General features: G+C 33.3%; 2 protein-coding genes across 2 annotated transcripts in view; one reads left to right on the top strand and one right to left on the bottom strand.

Moving 5' to 3' along the window:
- The window catches only part of LOC118739191, a 282,485-nt gene that overhangs the window by 193,107 nt on the left and 72,533 nt on the right, over positions 1-16,845 (top strand). The window lies entirely within an intron of this gene.
- Positions 8,649-9,231, bottom strand: LOC118739196 (cuticle protein 7-like). Its single transcript, XM_036470385.1, has 2 exons — positions 8,928-9,231; positions 8,649-8,866 (listed from the first exon to the last, which is right to left on the bottom strand). The coding sequence occupies exons 1-2, from the start codon at positions 9,229-9,231 to the stop codon at positions 8,712-8,714; spliced, it is 459 nt and encodes a 152-aa protein (XP_036326278.1). The 3' UTR covers positions 8,649-8,711.

The following is a 16,845-nucleotide window of genomic DNA, read 5'->3' as shown; positions in this document are numbered from 1 at the left end:
AAAATATTGATTTTCAAGGATTCTATACTATTTCTACAAAACGCCGTACTACAAAAACCAAAAAATTTCAAAAACACCCGAAAGAATCGATATACTCACGAAACTACGGGCCAAATATAGTAAAACTACGTTTTTAGTTTTTTACTTTGACGTGAGGATTTTTTCAAAGTACTATGAAAGTTTATAGATATGATTAATAAAAAAAAAATAAAATAAAAAATCAGTATAATGTAGAGTAACAATATGGGTACCCAATGAGAGAGAAAATTCTGTAGAATTTAAAAACAATAAAGGTTTTTGGTTTGCAAAGACGAATAGGTATTGAAATGCGCTTTTAATAAATTTTATCCTTTTGAGTTAATAAAGTTTGCAGGACGAAATTCGGTGATAAGGTCGTGCGTATATTAGTCCTCAAATAATAATTAAAAAAATATATATATTTCAAATTTTCAAGGATATTTAAGGACAAAATTTGTAGAGAAAATTTTCCATACCCATTCGTCCTTATGCACCAAAAAATGTATTCTGTTATAATTCTATAGAATTTTTTCTTTTATATTATACCCATATTATTGCACTGAATTTTTTAAATAATTCTTTGAAAAAAACATATTTTTTTAAATTTCAAAGTCTTTAAAAAAATCCTGACGTCAGAGAGAAAAACTAAGTATGCAGTTTTACTAGAATTTATCTACCCATAGTTTTTTTGTGTGTAAAATTTACACTCGCACGGTGAAATACATAGAAAATTTTGAGCGCTTTGAGTGACCTCTAAATATTTTTTGATTTCATTTTTCGGTATAGAACAATCCTAGGCTGTGAGAGCATTAAAATTCAGACTTTGTTTTTTACCACCCTAATGTACATACATATGTACGTGCATGCCTAAGTAAATTAATCAAAAGGGAATTGTTAACTGTTTAAACTGAGGAAAACATAAACTGACGAGATGGCACAGGAAAGGGTGATCGATAGCAAGTTGCGCACATCCTGTTTTGCCAATAAAAATACCTGCATACATACATTGGTGAGTGTGAATGTATTCCGATATGTAGTTGCTATTTATTTGCACAACCTCAAATAGCTGTTGTTGTTTTCTTAATGTCATGGCGAAGGGTAAAATGCATTTGTGGTTTCGAAATGAACCGTTGGCATGCAATTAAATACAACTAGACTAACTCACTTAACTGCTTACGAACATACATACTTGCATATGTACATAACCACATTACCACACAAACACACACATGCATATACGCACACACTCATGCAAACACAAATTCGATGGAAGAATTCAATGGACTCACTTTGGTCTAATGAATTTCCAAAAGCCAATGTGCCATATTGATGATGCCAGCGCAGCAGTGACCCTGGTGAGTACCTAGTATGCTGTGTTGCCATTTTAGCCGATTTCCGGCTAGATTTAGCCGGTTGCGATAGCAAATAGCCGGAAAAAATTCGATTTAGCCGGCAGCCGATTTGTTAGCCGTTTTGCAAAAAAAAGTTAGCCGATTTCGCTATTTGCCGTAATTTATTAAAATTTAAATATACATATGTATATATAAGTGTCCATTTTTACATATTTGGCGACCTAATATCTATTAGAAACTATCTATCTATTAGAAATTTTCATGTCGGACTGTGTTAAGTACATATATAAAATTGAAAGAATTTTCTCTAATACGAAAAGTCTTAAAATACTGGGTCGATTTCAATGATTTTTATTTTATGTGAATATACAGTGACCCAAATAGAACTGGGGCGCGACATTTCAGCTTATTATTTTTTTATGAAAGGATAGCTGTTTACTTACAAACACCATTTAAATCCAAATTTGACATTTTATGCAAAAATTATGAAAATTCTGCATTTTTTTAATTTAAAATTTTAGTATATTTAAGTGCAAATTTAAGGTAGCTGGCACTTACCGTGGAATACTGACAATTTTTTGTTGACGGTGTTCCGCATTTCTCTCCATATAAAAAACATTAAAAAAATTCGTAATACCGTTATAAAAAAAAAAAATTACAAAAATCAACGGCAAGTCCTAGCTACTTAAAATTTTCACCATTTTGTAAATATGCTGATTAAAAAGTTAAAAGTTTGTGAAATTTTTGCACAAAGTCTGAAATAGATACATCGTGTTTGTTGAGTATTCATCTACATTTTCACAAAAAATAATAAACATTAAATAAACTAAATAGAAATAGCAAAACTCTATGGGAAGATAATACCTGTGAATAATTGTATCATGGTGCCAACATACTTTATTGTTGCTTATTATTGCTCTAAGACAGGCATGTGAGAAAGTGAATAGGACATTAAAAACAGGAGTATCGAATATATAGACATCAAATTAGAATTGAATAGTAGAATTGCTAAAAAACTTAAAAAGCGACCGGCTTGTTCGATATAAATTAATGGCGTTTTCTTTTTTCGAAATAATGTTGGCCTGTTTTCCTCAGCCCTTTCACAGCTTCACGTGTTCATTTCTCAAAATATTTCCCTCCGACTAGGCAAAATACTTTAATACTAATATAGCCATTTTTCAGGACGAAAAGTAACCTAAGGCAACATTTTTTAATAAAAAAGAAAACGCCAGAAGTTTTTAATTGATCTCTTTTTTAACCGACTTCCAAAAAAGGAGGAGGTTATCAGTTCCTCGGAATATTTTTTTTTTTTTTTTTTAATGTATGTTACCGCATACCGTTGGACCGCGTCAACCGACTTCGATAATTCTTTTTGCAACGGAAAGGTAGTATCTCAGAGGTGGTCCGATACTAATTTGGTTTAGATCCGATCATTGAATCATGAAATATATAGATATATATATATATATATATATATTAAGTCGGTTTTTTTTTGCTAAAAATTACTTGTTTATATTTATATAAGTAATACAAACATGACTTCTGATGTACGTATAACGATAGTTTCTTTTGTTAAACAAAAATAGTTTGTAATGAATTTACCAGTCTCTGTTTCTGTGATTTATTTAACGAGTGCTGTAAAGCTTTGGTAAGTATATTTAGCCTTTATTACCTAAAAAAAAAATTAATGATTTTACTAGTCTTTCTACTTCCGATTTCTTTAAATATAGCCGGTCGGCCAAAAAAGTTCTGGCAACACTGGTAGTATGTGATAGTGAGGATTTGTCAGCTTTTGCACTGCCGCAGAGACTGGTTTCTGCCTCGAAATATATTTACCTGCCATAAAATGCCGTAGCACCATTTTGGCCTACATTCGAATTTTACTCATCATTTGAATTGATCAGTCGATTGGATTTAATTCACCACCGACCAGTCGTTTTTCAGTAAATGCAGTGAGCCAACACGCACGGCGAATACTAAGTAGTCAATGAGCTGACTGTGCAAAGAACCGAAAATGGATGTGTGCGCGCATATAAATGCTGGGCAAGCTAATTTTACTCATCGTTGTGGAGTTGAAAAATTCCCCTATGAACTCTGAAAGTCTATGCGATTGCTTTCTACTCATAAAATGCCACATATATCGTAAAGAATTAGAATAGCACTCTTAAGAGCAAAAGAGAACCAATACAATAACCATACACACACAATGTAAATTACGTATATCCAAAACGGGAAAATTTTTCTTTCTATTAGAAAATGCGATAGCCAACTGAATTCCTGTTTGCTTCTAAACTTTGCGACTCGAACATTTCTCGATTACAGGTAAGCGCCCAATCTAAAACCATTTTTTTTAACCTACAGAGTATTCGCCTGGAAACTTTGGTGTACACTGTCTTTTCTGCATCCGTACAGGTACCGCAGAAATCGCAATACAGAATTCTTAACCTTTCCATCTTTGTTGGCATAGGGTGGTCTCGGGAGTTTTATAAAATCTACACCATTTTGAAAATATTAAATACCCAGGCACTTCTGTAAGGGACGGGAAAATCAGACAGAAGCAACTACATATGTAATAGATAGTATGTAGTAATAATAGAAAAGGAAAATATTTTTATTGGATTCAAATAAAAAATAAAAATATGGCAGGGCTGAAACTGACCAAAACAAGAAGACAAACAAACCGCAGTCTGAAGTTTGCGGTCATTCTTGTTATGTATTTGTGTAGCGTAGTGATGCGAAATGTGATGACCACCACCATCAACCACCACCTTACCAACTCGCTGCTTGATTTTTATGGCAAATTGCGCAATTTGTTCGAAAAGTCAATAGGGGTATTCTCGAAGTCTTGCATGATGCACGGATTGCACGAAATGCAAAAATACTATTCCAAATTTGGAAGAGTACGAGAGCACCCCAATGCAAAGTGGTAGCATGTATGGGTAGCAAGCAGCGAAATTATGTATCAAATACAATAACAAGATACAGCACAAAAAAAATTAAATGAGCGAGATGAGAGGAGTGAGAGAAATATGTAGCAATTCCAACAACAAAACAACTAGCACAGGGTCGCATTTATCTTGCTATGCTATTTCTGCAAAATATATACATGGGTTTCGACGTTGCATATTTTGCAGCGATAGGAAATGTTATTTCCCATGTATTTTGTTGTTGTGTGTTTGCAATTTATGCCATCCATGCAATCCGTGCTGCGTGCAATGGCTTTGCAAGATTTGGAGAATACCCCTAATGTATTCTGATGCTGATGTATGAGTGTGTAATCCTACCCTGCAGGAAATGTATCTAACTAAAAGTTAACTTGAAGTTTATTAGGAAGGAACTAAAGGTCACTATTTTTTATATGTATATTTTCTTTGAGGAAAGCTAAATATATTTATATCGCGATGGCCGCATTAGGGTGGTTAACTCTGCATTAGACGTCAACTAGGGATGCCAAAATATGAGGAAAATTGTGATCCCAAGATTTCGGGATATTTTTTCAGTAATCTCGGGATCCCGGGATTCACATTTAGTCATAACTTTTATCAATATGGGTAAAAACTCAATATCTGATAGAATTTAAACATGTCATGAAATAAAACTATTTCAAATTTACGATAAACTTACTGTTACCGCCCTATTCCCACAACACTGACAAAATTCATCATATGACTATTGTCACAATTACTGCGCCTAAAACACAATATAAACATTGTTTCGCCGTTGTCACTTACTCAGTAGGTCACAACAATAAAACTGACAATTGTCATACGACAGTTTAAAATAAATTTGCGGCATAGTATTAGGCGCAGTAGTAAAGGCAATAGTCAGCCGCTGAGTTTTGTCAGTGGTGTGGGAATAGGGCGGTTAAACTCACATATCACTAGCTTGGAGTGAAAAGTTGCTAATTTATGAAAAATCATATTTTGATACCGGAGGCTAGATAAATTAAAAATACATCGTTTCGAAAAGGGGTAAAGGTCCTTGTTTTATGTTTTTTCGTTTACATTCAATGAAAGGAAAATTTGGTAAGTACAAAAAAAGCTCCGAAAATTCGATAAGGCCAAAATAGTTCGAAATCTTTTAATAAAGATCAAGTCCCTCTGATTTGTATGGAGCTTCGCATTGCTTTAAACAGGCAAAATTTTGTATTCAAAGTTTTGCGAAATACACACTGAGGGAAAAAAAAGTTTTATAATTAAAAAAACGTGCTAAATTAAAAAAAAAATACTCATATGAAAGAGCACCAACCCAACTCGTTTTAAATTTGGGTATATACGTTACAAAATATGTGTTTGTGAAAAAAGGCTCAGACTGCAATTTCAAGCGTTTTGTTAATTTCAGTCAAAACGGCATTTTACAAAAGTCATACTTCAAAATTCATTAACAAGTTCTTACTATCAATTCGATACTTCAAATTTTTCGGGATCTCGGGATTATTGCAAGCAAATCCCGCGATTGTTATCCCTAGTGTCAACTTACTTGTAAATGACTAATTTTGGACATAAAATATCTATAAAAAAAAAGGTTTTTTATTTTTTTACATGTTTGTTTATTTACTTTATTTTATTCCCTTACATATTTGTTTACTTATTCTGCTCTAGGTAGTCCCATATTCGAAATCCGTCAGGCATAACTAAAAAATTATAATATAATATTTCGATCTTCGTTTTATTTGTCCTGATTTCGAAAAATTATTTGTGAAGTGTAGAAAAAAGTGTGGTTTAAAAAAAAAATTTCTACGAGGATATTTAAATAGGAACTTGTTTAAAGAAAACAATCTTCCGATTGCGTCTGCATTACCTCTGCATTATTTTTCAACTAGTTTCAAGTTAGCTTCTTGTAGCTAACTACAAGTTATGTATTTTATAGAAATCCTGTAAAAAAGCTAACTACAAGGTGGTTATTTTTATAAATTGACACTTTTTTTCTGCAGCGTACATATGTGCTTATAAATGTATGTACATATATTTACCCTGTACAAAAAATCCTCAGTTCGACCTTGCCTACCTGACAGTTGTGAACAAGTTGTGAAAATGTTTCCTAACAAAATTGTCATTCAGCCTCATATCCTGAGTTTCGCCCGAAAACAAATTCATATGAAATTTTTTCATGAAACAATCCGGTTCGGCGGAAATTGAGCTCATAATAAGTCTGATTGTGTTAAGCATGTTGCGTAACGACTTTGAGGGCGCTGTTGCGCAGACGGTCATAGGATCCCTGGTCACCACACCTTTTCTCTCATTTTTTTTTTTTATTCTTATTCCCATTGACCAACCGAAAACTTTCATAAGATGTGCGCAAGTGTTCGTTATATTTAAGCAGACTTCATTTTCAGTGTGTATGTACAAATTACGAGCTTTTTAATAAGATTCCACAGAAAGATTTTGAGTCTGCAGTTTTGTAGCCCCTTTAATTTAAGTATAAAAAAGTGCAAGCTAAAAGTAACCGGGACTTATGGAAGATTTTTGGATTTTTTATTTTTTTTTGTTGAAGGTGTTGTTCATTTTCTTCGTATCATCGAACATACTTCGTATGAAAGAAAATGACTGGCACTGTCAACAAAAAAAAAAAAACATATCAGAAATCAACGGTAAGTCCTAGCTACTTCAAGCTTGAACTTTGTGACACTAAAATTTAGTGGGCTATAAAACTGCATACTCAAAATCTTTCCAAGAAATCGAATTAAAAAGCTGGAAATTTACCAGACGCCATACTGGATCCGCCATTTTGAATTTTGCAATTCTGACATCGGATTCGTAATTAGCGACCCGGAAAACCCCCTAGTACGAAATTTTGAATCATTTCTTTCGAATTTTGTCCGCACTGTGAGACGGTCAAATGACCGGCGGATTTCTTTGGTTTTTTTTTTACTACTTTTTACATTTGTGTTATGAAATAAAGAAAAAAAGTATATTTTTTCATCATCGACATCTCAAAAGCAAAGAAAACAAGGGTTGCAGCAAAAGTGTACCATTCTGCTACTTAAAGGAGGAAATAGTACGAAAAAATACTCCATTTCGCTACTAAAAGACAAGTAGTAACTTATTTTTGTGTTTCAAATTTGGCAAAACCAAATTTTGTACACAGACGTCGCTTATTGTGAATGGTTGGAAACTGTCCAAGTCGTGCTAGTTCTGAACCAGAAATAATTTCTTCCAATAAATAGACATTTCCTTGCTGGGCAGACGATGCTTCCATGTCCATAGTGTGCTTATTTATCTTTGGTTTAGTTGGTATCAAATTCTACCCCTTCTGCTTTGGCGAGTTCTTTGTTTTCTAAGACGTACGTGTTCGCAATAAAAATGACAAGTGTCTGTTCTTGGCTGAAAAGTTTGTGCAAACAGCCAGCATCCCGCTGACAAACTTTCTGTAATTTTCACTTAAATTACTGTTATCAAAATTAGTGTAATGGGTTGTTACTTTTACTTCTTAACCAGCACAAAAATAGCTTTCATTGATTAACCTGAAAAAATATTCAGAAAAATACTTACGTACACATAATTCCCAAATAAATATTGGCTTACGGCGTGCTTGCTTCCTGCCTACTGCGCCTCAGCTCAACATAGATACATATATGTAGAATACCAAAATTTTGTTCCCGCTTTTTCTTGCCTTCAGCATTTTCTATTTTCGAACAAGTATGCCAGTCGTTTTGTGGCAAACTACTTTGGTTGCCTCTAACATTGCGCTGAATACACCAACCACCCCTTCGACCGAAATGGCGCCTCAAAGACAATCCAAACTATTCAACCACTTGAAGCCACCTCTATAGTTTTCAGACTCCCCCGTCGCAGTTTTCGTCGCCACAGTTACACTTGCGCTCATTATGCAGTTTTCTCGCCGCTAATTGCATATTAAATTAATTTCGTTCGCCGCTTTGCCAGTGTGTTCATGTGTGTGTGGTAGCGTTAGCGGCAGAGGCAGAAGGCAGAGCTACTTGTGGAGTAAGTAAGCAACGAATATTGCATGCAAAGTCGCACAAACAATAACAACGCCGCCATGCACAGAAAATTTGTTATTTATTTTCTAATTTTAACAGCACAGAATTGCATTTGCATACATTTTCACTTTTACTTATAATGGATTATTCCTATTTCCAATCCGCTCAGGCTGCTTTTCTTTATAGATTACGAAAGCAAAAATACACCATTATTATGGAAATTGTATGAGCAGCTTAAGCCTAATTTATTTCGTCATAGAATTTCAACAGTATAACTTTATTGCTAAAATGGCTACGAACAATCGCATAAACATTAAATAGATTAAAAACCAAATTTGGCCGCCGTATATTGCCCGAATTTGGACTAAACCTGAAATTGTAATTTTAAACCATTTTCAAACTTAATAGATGCCGTGGTGATCATAAGCGTGGTGGTACACCTGAGGGTGCTGAGCATGGCCAATTCTCTTTACAACAGCGTTGAAGCCATTATGGTCATCGGCTGTGTATTCCACAACGCGGGTAGTGCCGTCAGCTTCGGCCAAAGTGTAGCCACCTAAAAATATTAAATGTATCAAGTCTTGATTATATATTTAGCGACATAGGATTTTGATTACCCTTAACATGGTCGCCATCACGTTGCTCCCATTGACCCTTATGATCGCCAGTGTGCGCGTCCTTAACGCCATAATCGAATGTATACTTGGGGTAGTGCTGAGGCTCGTGATGTTCATAATGTCCGAGATGGCCGTGATCAACTGCTGCACCATAGCTGTCATATCCATGCACGCCAAACTGATGCACGTCATCGTGTTGCACTACTGCGGCATAACTGGAGGCATGGCCGTGTGGAATATATCCTGCTGAAGCAGCGCCGAAGATCGCAAAAGCGGCTATGGTAACGCACGATATGAGCTGCATTATTAGTAAATTAGGTGTGTTTTTTTCTAAGAATTACTATCTAAATCCTAAGTTATTGTAAAGCGTTAAGCACTTTGCTGACAGGCAAACTCGTACTGATGCTAAATGCCTATCCATATTAACTATTTATACCCGTCATCGAGTTAAATCGATTATTAGTTTACTGTTCTGCAAATGAGTCAATCATAAGCCACTCACTTTAAAAGTATGTACATATGTGTGTATGCGTGTGTGTGTATGTATTTAGTTATTTTTTGAATTTGTTCATATCTGGACAAAAGTTTTTACACCATTTCGTAAGACAAAGGAGAATAAGTTTAATTAATTTGCTCGAATGTTAAGCCAAAAGTGCGATTTGTAACATTCTTAGTTATGAGTTTGTGAACCAATTCGCTAATAGAGCAAATAAATTAAGAAACGAAAGTCACAATCAAATTCACGCCATAACTATTATTGTCTGTGAGTTATTAACTAATCGAATGGCTCAAGGTTACCTCGCACATTCCGGAGGTATTGTAAAGTACAAGAGCACATTCATAAGCAATATATGTAGAAACACAAATACATGTACATACATGCATATAATTTAATTATTAATTTTTGCTGCACTCACCCAAGGAAGAATAGTACGTTTTAATTTTTGATTGGGAAGGTGTGCCACATAAAAAGAGGCGTGACCAATTAAGAAACCATTTTTCAGATTATAATGACTACAAAAATTAATTAGGACCTTTCTATATTAAGACATCCTAGTGTTTTAGTACGTTGTGAATCTGCTTATCTAATGGCGTTTCCGTTTCTACAAAAAATTTTGTGTGTAAAGGGCAAATAAAAGTTAAAATTCTTCGGTAGTAACGAAAACGCCATAAGTTCATAGATGCATATGCTTTAGGGCGGATCGCGTAAAGAAGTTGTTAACTATCACACACTATCAACCAACTCCTGATTGAGAGCTTAATTCGAGAGGATTTTGACGCCATAATATGTATGTATATTAGGGTGGTCCAAAAACAGTAAAGTCGGAATTGTAATGCTCTCACCCTCTAGGATTGTTCTATATCGAAAAAACTATACCCCTATTTTTTAAATCAAAAAATATTTAGAGGTCGCTCAAAATGCTCAAAGCTTTCCATGTATGTATCTATATTTATATGGGAATAAACTACTCTTCATAGAAATGGTATAGAATTCTTGAAAACCAATATTTTTCGATCGGAAAATTCTGGTTTCTTCAGCAGACTTTCAATAATAATACCCAATTATTTATTTTTTAAAACTAACGATTTTTTATTGGTCCCCCTTTTGCATTTTTTCGGGGTTTTTGTGGGTTTTTAGCGGACCTATAAATTATAGTTGCGATGTAAAACAGTTTGTCGATGGAAAAATATTGATTTTTAAGAATTGATTTCTACGAAAAGTTGTTCTTCCCCCATATTAAATATTTTTTGATTTCAAAATAAAAAATGGGGGTATATGTTTTTCGGTATAGGACAATCCTAGGGGGAGAGAGCATAAAAATTTCGACTTTACTTTTTCACATGCATTTTTGGACCACCCTAATATGCATACATCCATACGTACATATATACAGTGGAGGAAGAAATAATAGAAACTTTTTATTTAATACTTAATGCTTTTTTATAAAAGTCTAGCGCATAATATAACAAGCACCATATAAATCCACATTTCAAACTCTGTACGAAAATTATAAAAATTCAACAATTGTTGCCAAAAGTGTCAAATGTCACATGCACTTGAATAGGGACAATGCTTTTTCGCGTTTTTGTTCTTGGAATATTTTTCATTTAATATGATTTCCATTCTCTAAAAAATCATATTAACGCAAGTTTCAAACTTTTTTAGAAAAGAAAAAATCATCAAAGTTGCAAACATTTTATCAATAAAAAAATATTGCGGGTTTGAAGTATGACAAAAATATTTAAAGGTAAAACCGCTTGCTCAATTCGTCCGGCATTGGGTTATTTGACGTTTGCTAGCATTTTGAGTTTACGCTCTCGAAATAATTCTAATGTCATACAAATTCAAATAAACAAATGAAAATTTATGATTTCAAATGTTTATTTATTGAGAAGTTGAAAAACTAAAAAAAAATTGGAAACGAAATATTAATTGCCGCTTTATCGACATTATTATTTATAAATATTTTTTTCATGGTTTCAAGTAGCTACAAATTACCGTTATTATTGAGAATTTTTTTACCAACGCGTCGCGACGCCCTTCCGCAATTTTTCCAAGTAAAAAAATGCGAGCATGCGTTGTGAGGAATAAATTGTGAAAAAACCTCAGTAAAAAAATTGTCAAAAATCATCGGTAATTTTTAGGTACTTCAAACATGCCCTTTATTATATATACTAAAATTAAATGGGCTACAAAGCTGCATACACAAAAAATTCTAAAATTTCGCGAAAAAAGTTTGAAATTTTGATGAAAATTTTATGATTTTTTTTATCTACAAAATTTGAAACTTGTATAAACACATATATACTTTGGATGTGTATTAGGGCTGTGCGATTATTCGATTACTCGAGCAAGTTGGTTAATCAGTTATTCGGTTAATCACTTACTCGAGTTATCAAGATTTTGATTAATCAAAACGATAACTAATCGAGTTACTTACAATATGGTTGCTCAAAAGTCTCAATTTTGCTCGTTAAAAGAGTTTGCTTTTGAAAATACTTATTTTATTTTTTACAATCTGTATATGAAAAATATATTTCATTTTAATTTTTAAAAAGAGAAACGTTGTTTTCATAGTATCAAGGAACTTCAACTCCTTGATATGTAAAGAGTACTTTGAAATGTTTATTACTCATTTTACTTCTAATGTTGATTAATCGTAAAGCAAATTACTCAAATATTTTTGTTTTTGGTTAATCAAATTCTTGATTACTCGACTAACTGAACTTTTAAGTAATCATAATATCCAATGAATCGAATCATTGAGTTATTTACTTTGTGATTAATTAAAATTTTGAATATTCAATTAATCGCACAGCCCTAACGTGTATAGTTTTCATTACAAAAACAACTTTATTTTAATTGAAGAATTATGAAAATTAAATAAAGAAAAATAGCCCTGAAAAAAGCATTGTCCCTATTCAAGTGCTTGGGGGTGCATAGATGTATACATCATGCATGATTTTGGGTAGGCACATAAAATACACAATATGAAGTAAAGTTTCCAAAGAATCTCCTCGATTTTTATACCAAATTTCCTTGTGACAAAATGGAATGTTTTCAGAAGTGATAAAAATATTAAATTTAGCATTAGTAAAAATTCAGTAGTATTATAGGGATGTTAATGAAGCTGAGGCGAAAACGGAATATACAAAAATAATAAGAAAGAAAAAAATTTTCAAAAGAAATAAAAATTAGTTCACTTTTTCATAAATACTGTATAGCATAGGACATATGTACATACTTCAATTCTCATATAAAAATTTGCTACCGCTAATTTCTTCATGATTCAATGATCGAATCTAAACCAAATTAAAAATAGCAGCGACTACCTCTGAGCTAACACCTTTCCTTTAAAATATGAATTACTAAAATCGGTTGAAGTGGTCCAAAGTTATGCGGTTACATACATAAAAAAAAAAATCCGACGAATTGATAACCTCCTCCTTTTTTTAAAGTCAGCTAAAAATACGTAATTTTTGATTTGCTCTAAAAGTATATCACACACTCATATTCTCCTATTGCAATGTTTTTGTTGTTATTGAATACACAACGATATAAGTCATTCGTTGGGTGTTGACATTTCTTCTGCTGCCCAAGATTTTATTTTGGCTTATCACAGTCGATTAACTCATCACTCTACAGCTTGCTCACTCATCCTGAAATCAGCGACCGTTAAGCCAACAAAGCAATCAACAACGACTAAAGCCACCCAGCAAGCGATGAAAGTGATTCCGACAAGCGACTCTAATATCCTTTTAATTATTTAATTAATTTTTTTCGAATATGTAAAAACACTATGAAGGTTCTGTAGTGACATTGGGATTGTCTGTATGTGTATATAGCAGGCTTCTTATGATTAGAGTTGATATTATTTCAAAACTACATAAATACGTCCATACATATGAGGATTTCCGCAAATATTTATACTTTATGTTAAATACTTTATTTATACTTAATGCTAAATACTTTTTATTTTTGTAATAGATAAGTATTTATTTGTGCATATAAACATATTAACTTAATAAATATTTTTATTTTTCTCCCCGGTGCAGCAATCTATTTCCATTACTACATTTTTCCCTCCCGCATTATTCAATCTATCGCATATTCAATTCATTTAATGCTTATTGTACTTAAGACAAATTATTATTTTTTTATATCACTGCCTTCCTTCAACTACACTCATTGCCTTTTCAACTCTTTTGTTTACCTGCCTTTGTGGATTACTTTTTGTTGAAAACAAAAGCTCTATTGATTTTCGTTTAGATGTTGACTAAGTCTATGAAGTGTTAAATGATTTTTGGCCAAATAGGTTTGCCTGTGAACACACACATGTAAATACATACAGGTTGCTTGCACAATGGCTTAAAAAGCAAGTAAAGAAAAAATATAAGCTCGGGCGACACCGAACTTTTTATACCCGGCGCACGAATTAAATATCGGTTTTTTTTACCTTTCTGTAAACTTCATTATAAGCAAGCGTATTTTTCCCGATTTAAAACAGATTCAACAATATGTTTATCTATACATATAATAAAACTTTAACAGGTCGATGTCTGTAAATTTTATACATATTAAAGAAAAATTTACGTGGGGGGTCTTTATTAGAGCACCAGAAGCCAAATCAACCATTTTTAGAATTTTTGTCTGTCTGTCTGTATGTATGTTTGCACGCGCATCACTCGAAAACGAACTCATAGATTTGAATGCAGTTTTCACCGATGTATTGCTAGAGGTCTAACTTAAAATATAGAAAGAAAAAAATTAGAGAGTTGCCACCTGTTTGAAAATTTTAATTTAATTTAATTTTTTGAGATAAATTGAATTTTGCAATATGGGTATCAAACTGAAGATGTGTAGGAAATTTTACTGCCGAAAATATTTTTAGGGCGGGTTGCCACCTGTTTTAAAATTTTTATTGTATTAAATTGATAAAATAAATGAGATCTATATCTATACTTAAAATAAAATTGTAACAGGCCGATGTCTGTATCTTATAGATATTACAGATAAATTAATATGGTGGGGTTTTATTAGAGCTACAGAAGCCAAACAACTTTTAGAAATTTTGAATCTCTGTCTGTCTGTATATTTGTACGCGCGTCATTCGAAAACATGGTATTGAATGCAGCTTTCACCGATGTATCGCTGGAGATCTAGCTTACAATATAGAAGAAAAAATTAGAGAGTTGCCACATTGACATTCATTTAACATTCAATTAATTCTTTTATTCAATTTATTCAATTCATTTATTGACATTCAATTAAGTGTGTTCAAGCATAACCAATCGCACTTTTTTGGAACTTCTGTGTGGAAGTTTTTTCGCTAAAAAAATCAATATTTTTTGTTTTTACTGCCAATAAATTAATAAATCTGAGACATCACGCTTTACAATTGCATACAGTTCTCTGTAAAATGTATTTCACTAAACTACTAAACGGCTGCACCGATTTGGTTCATATTTGGAACATATGCCAGCACCTTGAAAATAAATATTCCGACAAAAAATTTACTCGGTATGTAGGGGAACTGAAACTTAGCACTGATGCATATATTGCAAATGCATTGGAAAAGGGGGCGTGGCATCTTCCATACAAACTGAACTTCTCATATAGCTTATCTCTGGAACCGCTTACGCTAACGTCCTGAAATTCGGCACAGCTACATATGTTATCAATACCGTACTTATGGCGAAAAGTGGTAATTATTGGAAAGGCTGGATCGATATACATTTACGTAAACGCGCAAGTATCATTCGATTGGGACCCATTTTCTCCTAGATTTCTAAATCCCATTAACTCTTGTAATTTTGATTTAATTTTTAGTAAAAGGTAAAATTTTAGTGAAAATTTTGAAGAAGTTTTGTTAAACTTTCCACAAAGAATGGAGCTTTGATTTTACGAGTTTCGCTATAGACTGTCCTATCTATATACCTATTTGCATAAAATGATAGTCCTTTTCGTTGTTCGGACTAAACTCTAAAACCACTGAATAGAGTTCCGTCAGATTGTCGGAGGTTATCTTACATACATATATGGTCCTATTACATGCTACTAGAAAACTCGCTAGGTGGTGCTGGAGTAGAGTTATTTATAAAAATCGTATTTATTAACCGATTTCGTTCAAATTTTAAATGTAAGCTATGTACCTGTATGATGGAAAATTCTTTTGATAAAAATCGACCCGATGAGTGCCGCTGGAGTCGAGGGTGAAATTCATAACTCGTATTTACTTTATGGTAAGCATGGTTTTGCAGAAATGAACCCAATTGATGGCGCTGCAGCGGAAATGTATAGAAACCCCGTGTGGTTGGTCTGCTTTGGCCCTATATTTAAGTTATCGAATTTAGTTTTCAGATGTCTAAATTGAGGATGGAGTTAAGTTTGTCTGAGGCGCTCATGCACGATTATGCGATCTTGCATCTAACTAGAAATCAGTTCATAAATATTACCATGAAGTGTAAAAGTGGCGAATTAGCAAGGAAAGATCACCGTAAGTATATCAATTGCTTCATTTGAAATATATTCAAGAGATCACACGACTCATTTAGCCAATCTACCTGAAAACTTTTCATCCTGTGGGACAGCGAGGATTCTTGGCCCTCCTATAACAGAAAACGCACTTCTGTGCTCTTGAGTTTCCTTATAAAAACTTTTATTGGCATACGCATCGCACCAATGTTGCAGTTGCAAGATCATAGAAAAAGATTACGCATGCTTGGCAGAGATCTCGAAGGTGGAAGTAAGACCATCGGTAAAGCTCAGGACACCGAAAGGGTTTGGTATTCCATATGCGTTACTAATATTGGCCTATGTGTGAGCAGGATACTGCGCCTTAGTGGTTTCAATTTAAACCAAAAATTTTGACTTTACAGGCTATTTTTGCTTTTAAACGCTATTTTGCATTGGCCAACGCAAAAGTTCTCATTAGGTGCCGCGAAGTAAGCGGGCGTTGGCTAGTATTAAATAATAGTGAAAAAATTACAAAGTTTGGTAGAAATCGATAAAGCGCTTTCCGATATACATTTATGTGGTCATAAGTGAAATTTACCGTTACATGGGAAATGGGCGTAGTTTTAATCCGATTTCAAAAACTTTCAACATATTCCTTTTTTGTGCCAAGGGCTATTGCACTTACCGTCCCGAATTTAGCAGAAATTGACAAAGCGCTTACTTTTTCAAAAGTGGCACAAATCAAAAAAGTTTTTGTCGATTTTTTTCCATAAATCAATTCGTAGGAATTATCTACCTATTTTTGTACTAATTGTGTTGAATCTGTACGATACACAAGCAATTATATTTTCGGATCTGAATTTTGAGTAGTGCCTCTTTTGACTTCGTGCTAGAGGGCTGCATGAATTCATTCAAACTTCTAGCCAAATAGTACTATACTCTATTTGAATATTCTACTTA

This window comes from Rhagoletis pomonella, unplaced genomic scaffold (genome assembly GCF_013731165.1).
Source record: "Rhagoletis pomonella isolate Grant_MI unplaced genomic scaffold, Rhpom_1.0 Rhpom_scaffold_00005, whole genome shotgun sequence".
Taxonomy (NCBI): Eukaryota; Metazoa; Arthropoda; class Insecta; order Diptera; family Tephritidae; genus Rhagoletis; species Rhagoletis pomonella.
The sequence above is the reverse complement of the archived record's forward strand: the minus strand, read 5'-3'. Positions and strand labels throughout refer to the sequence as shown.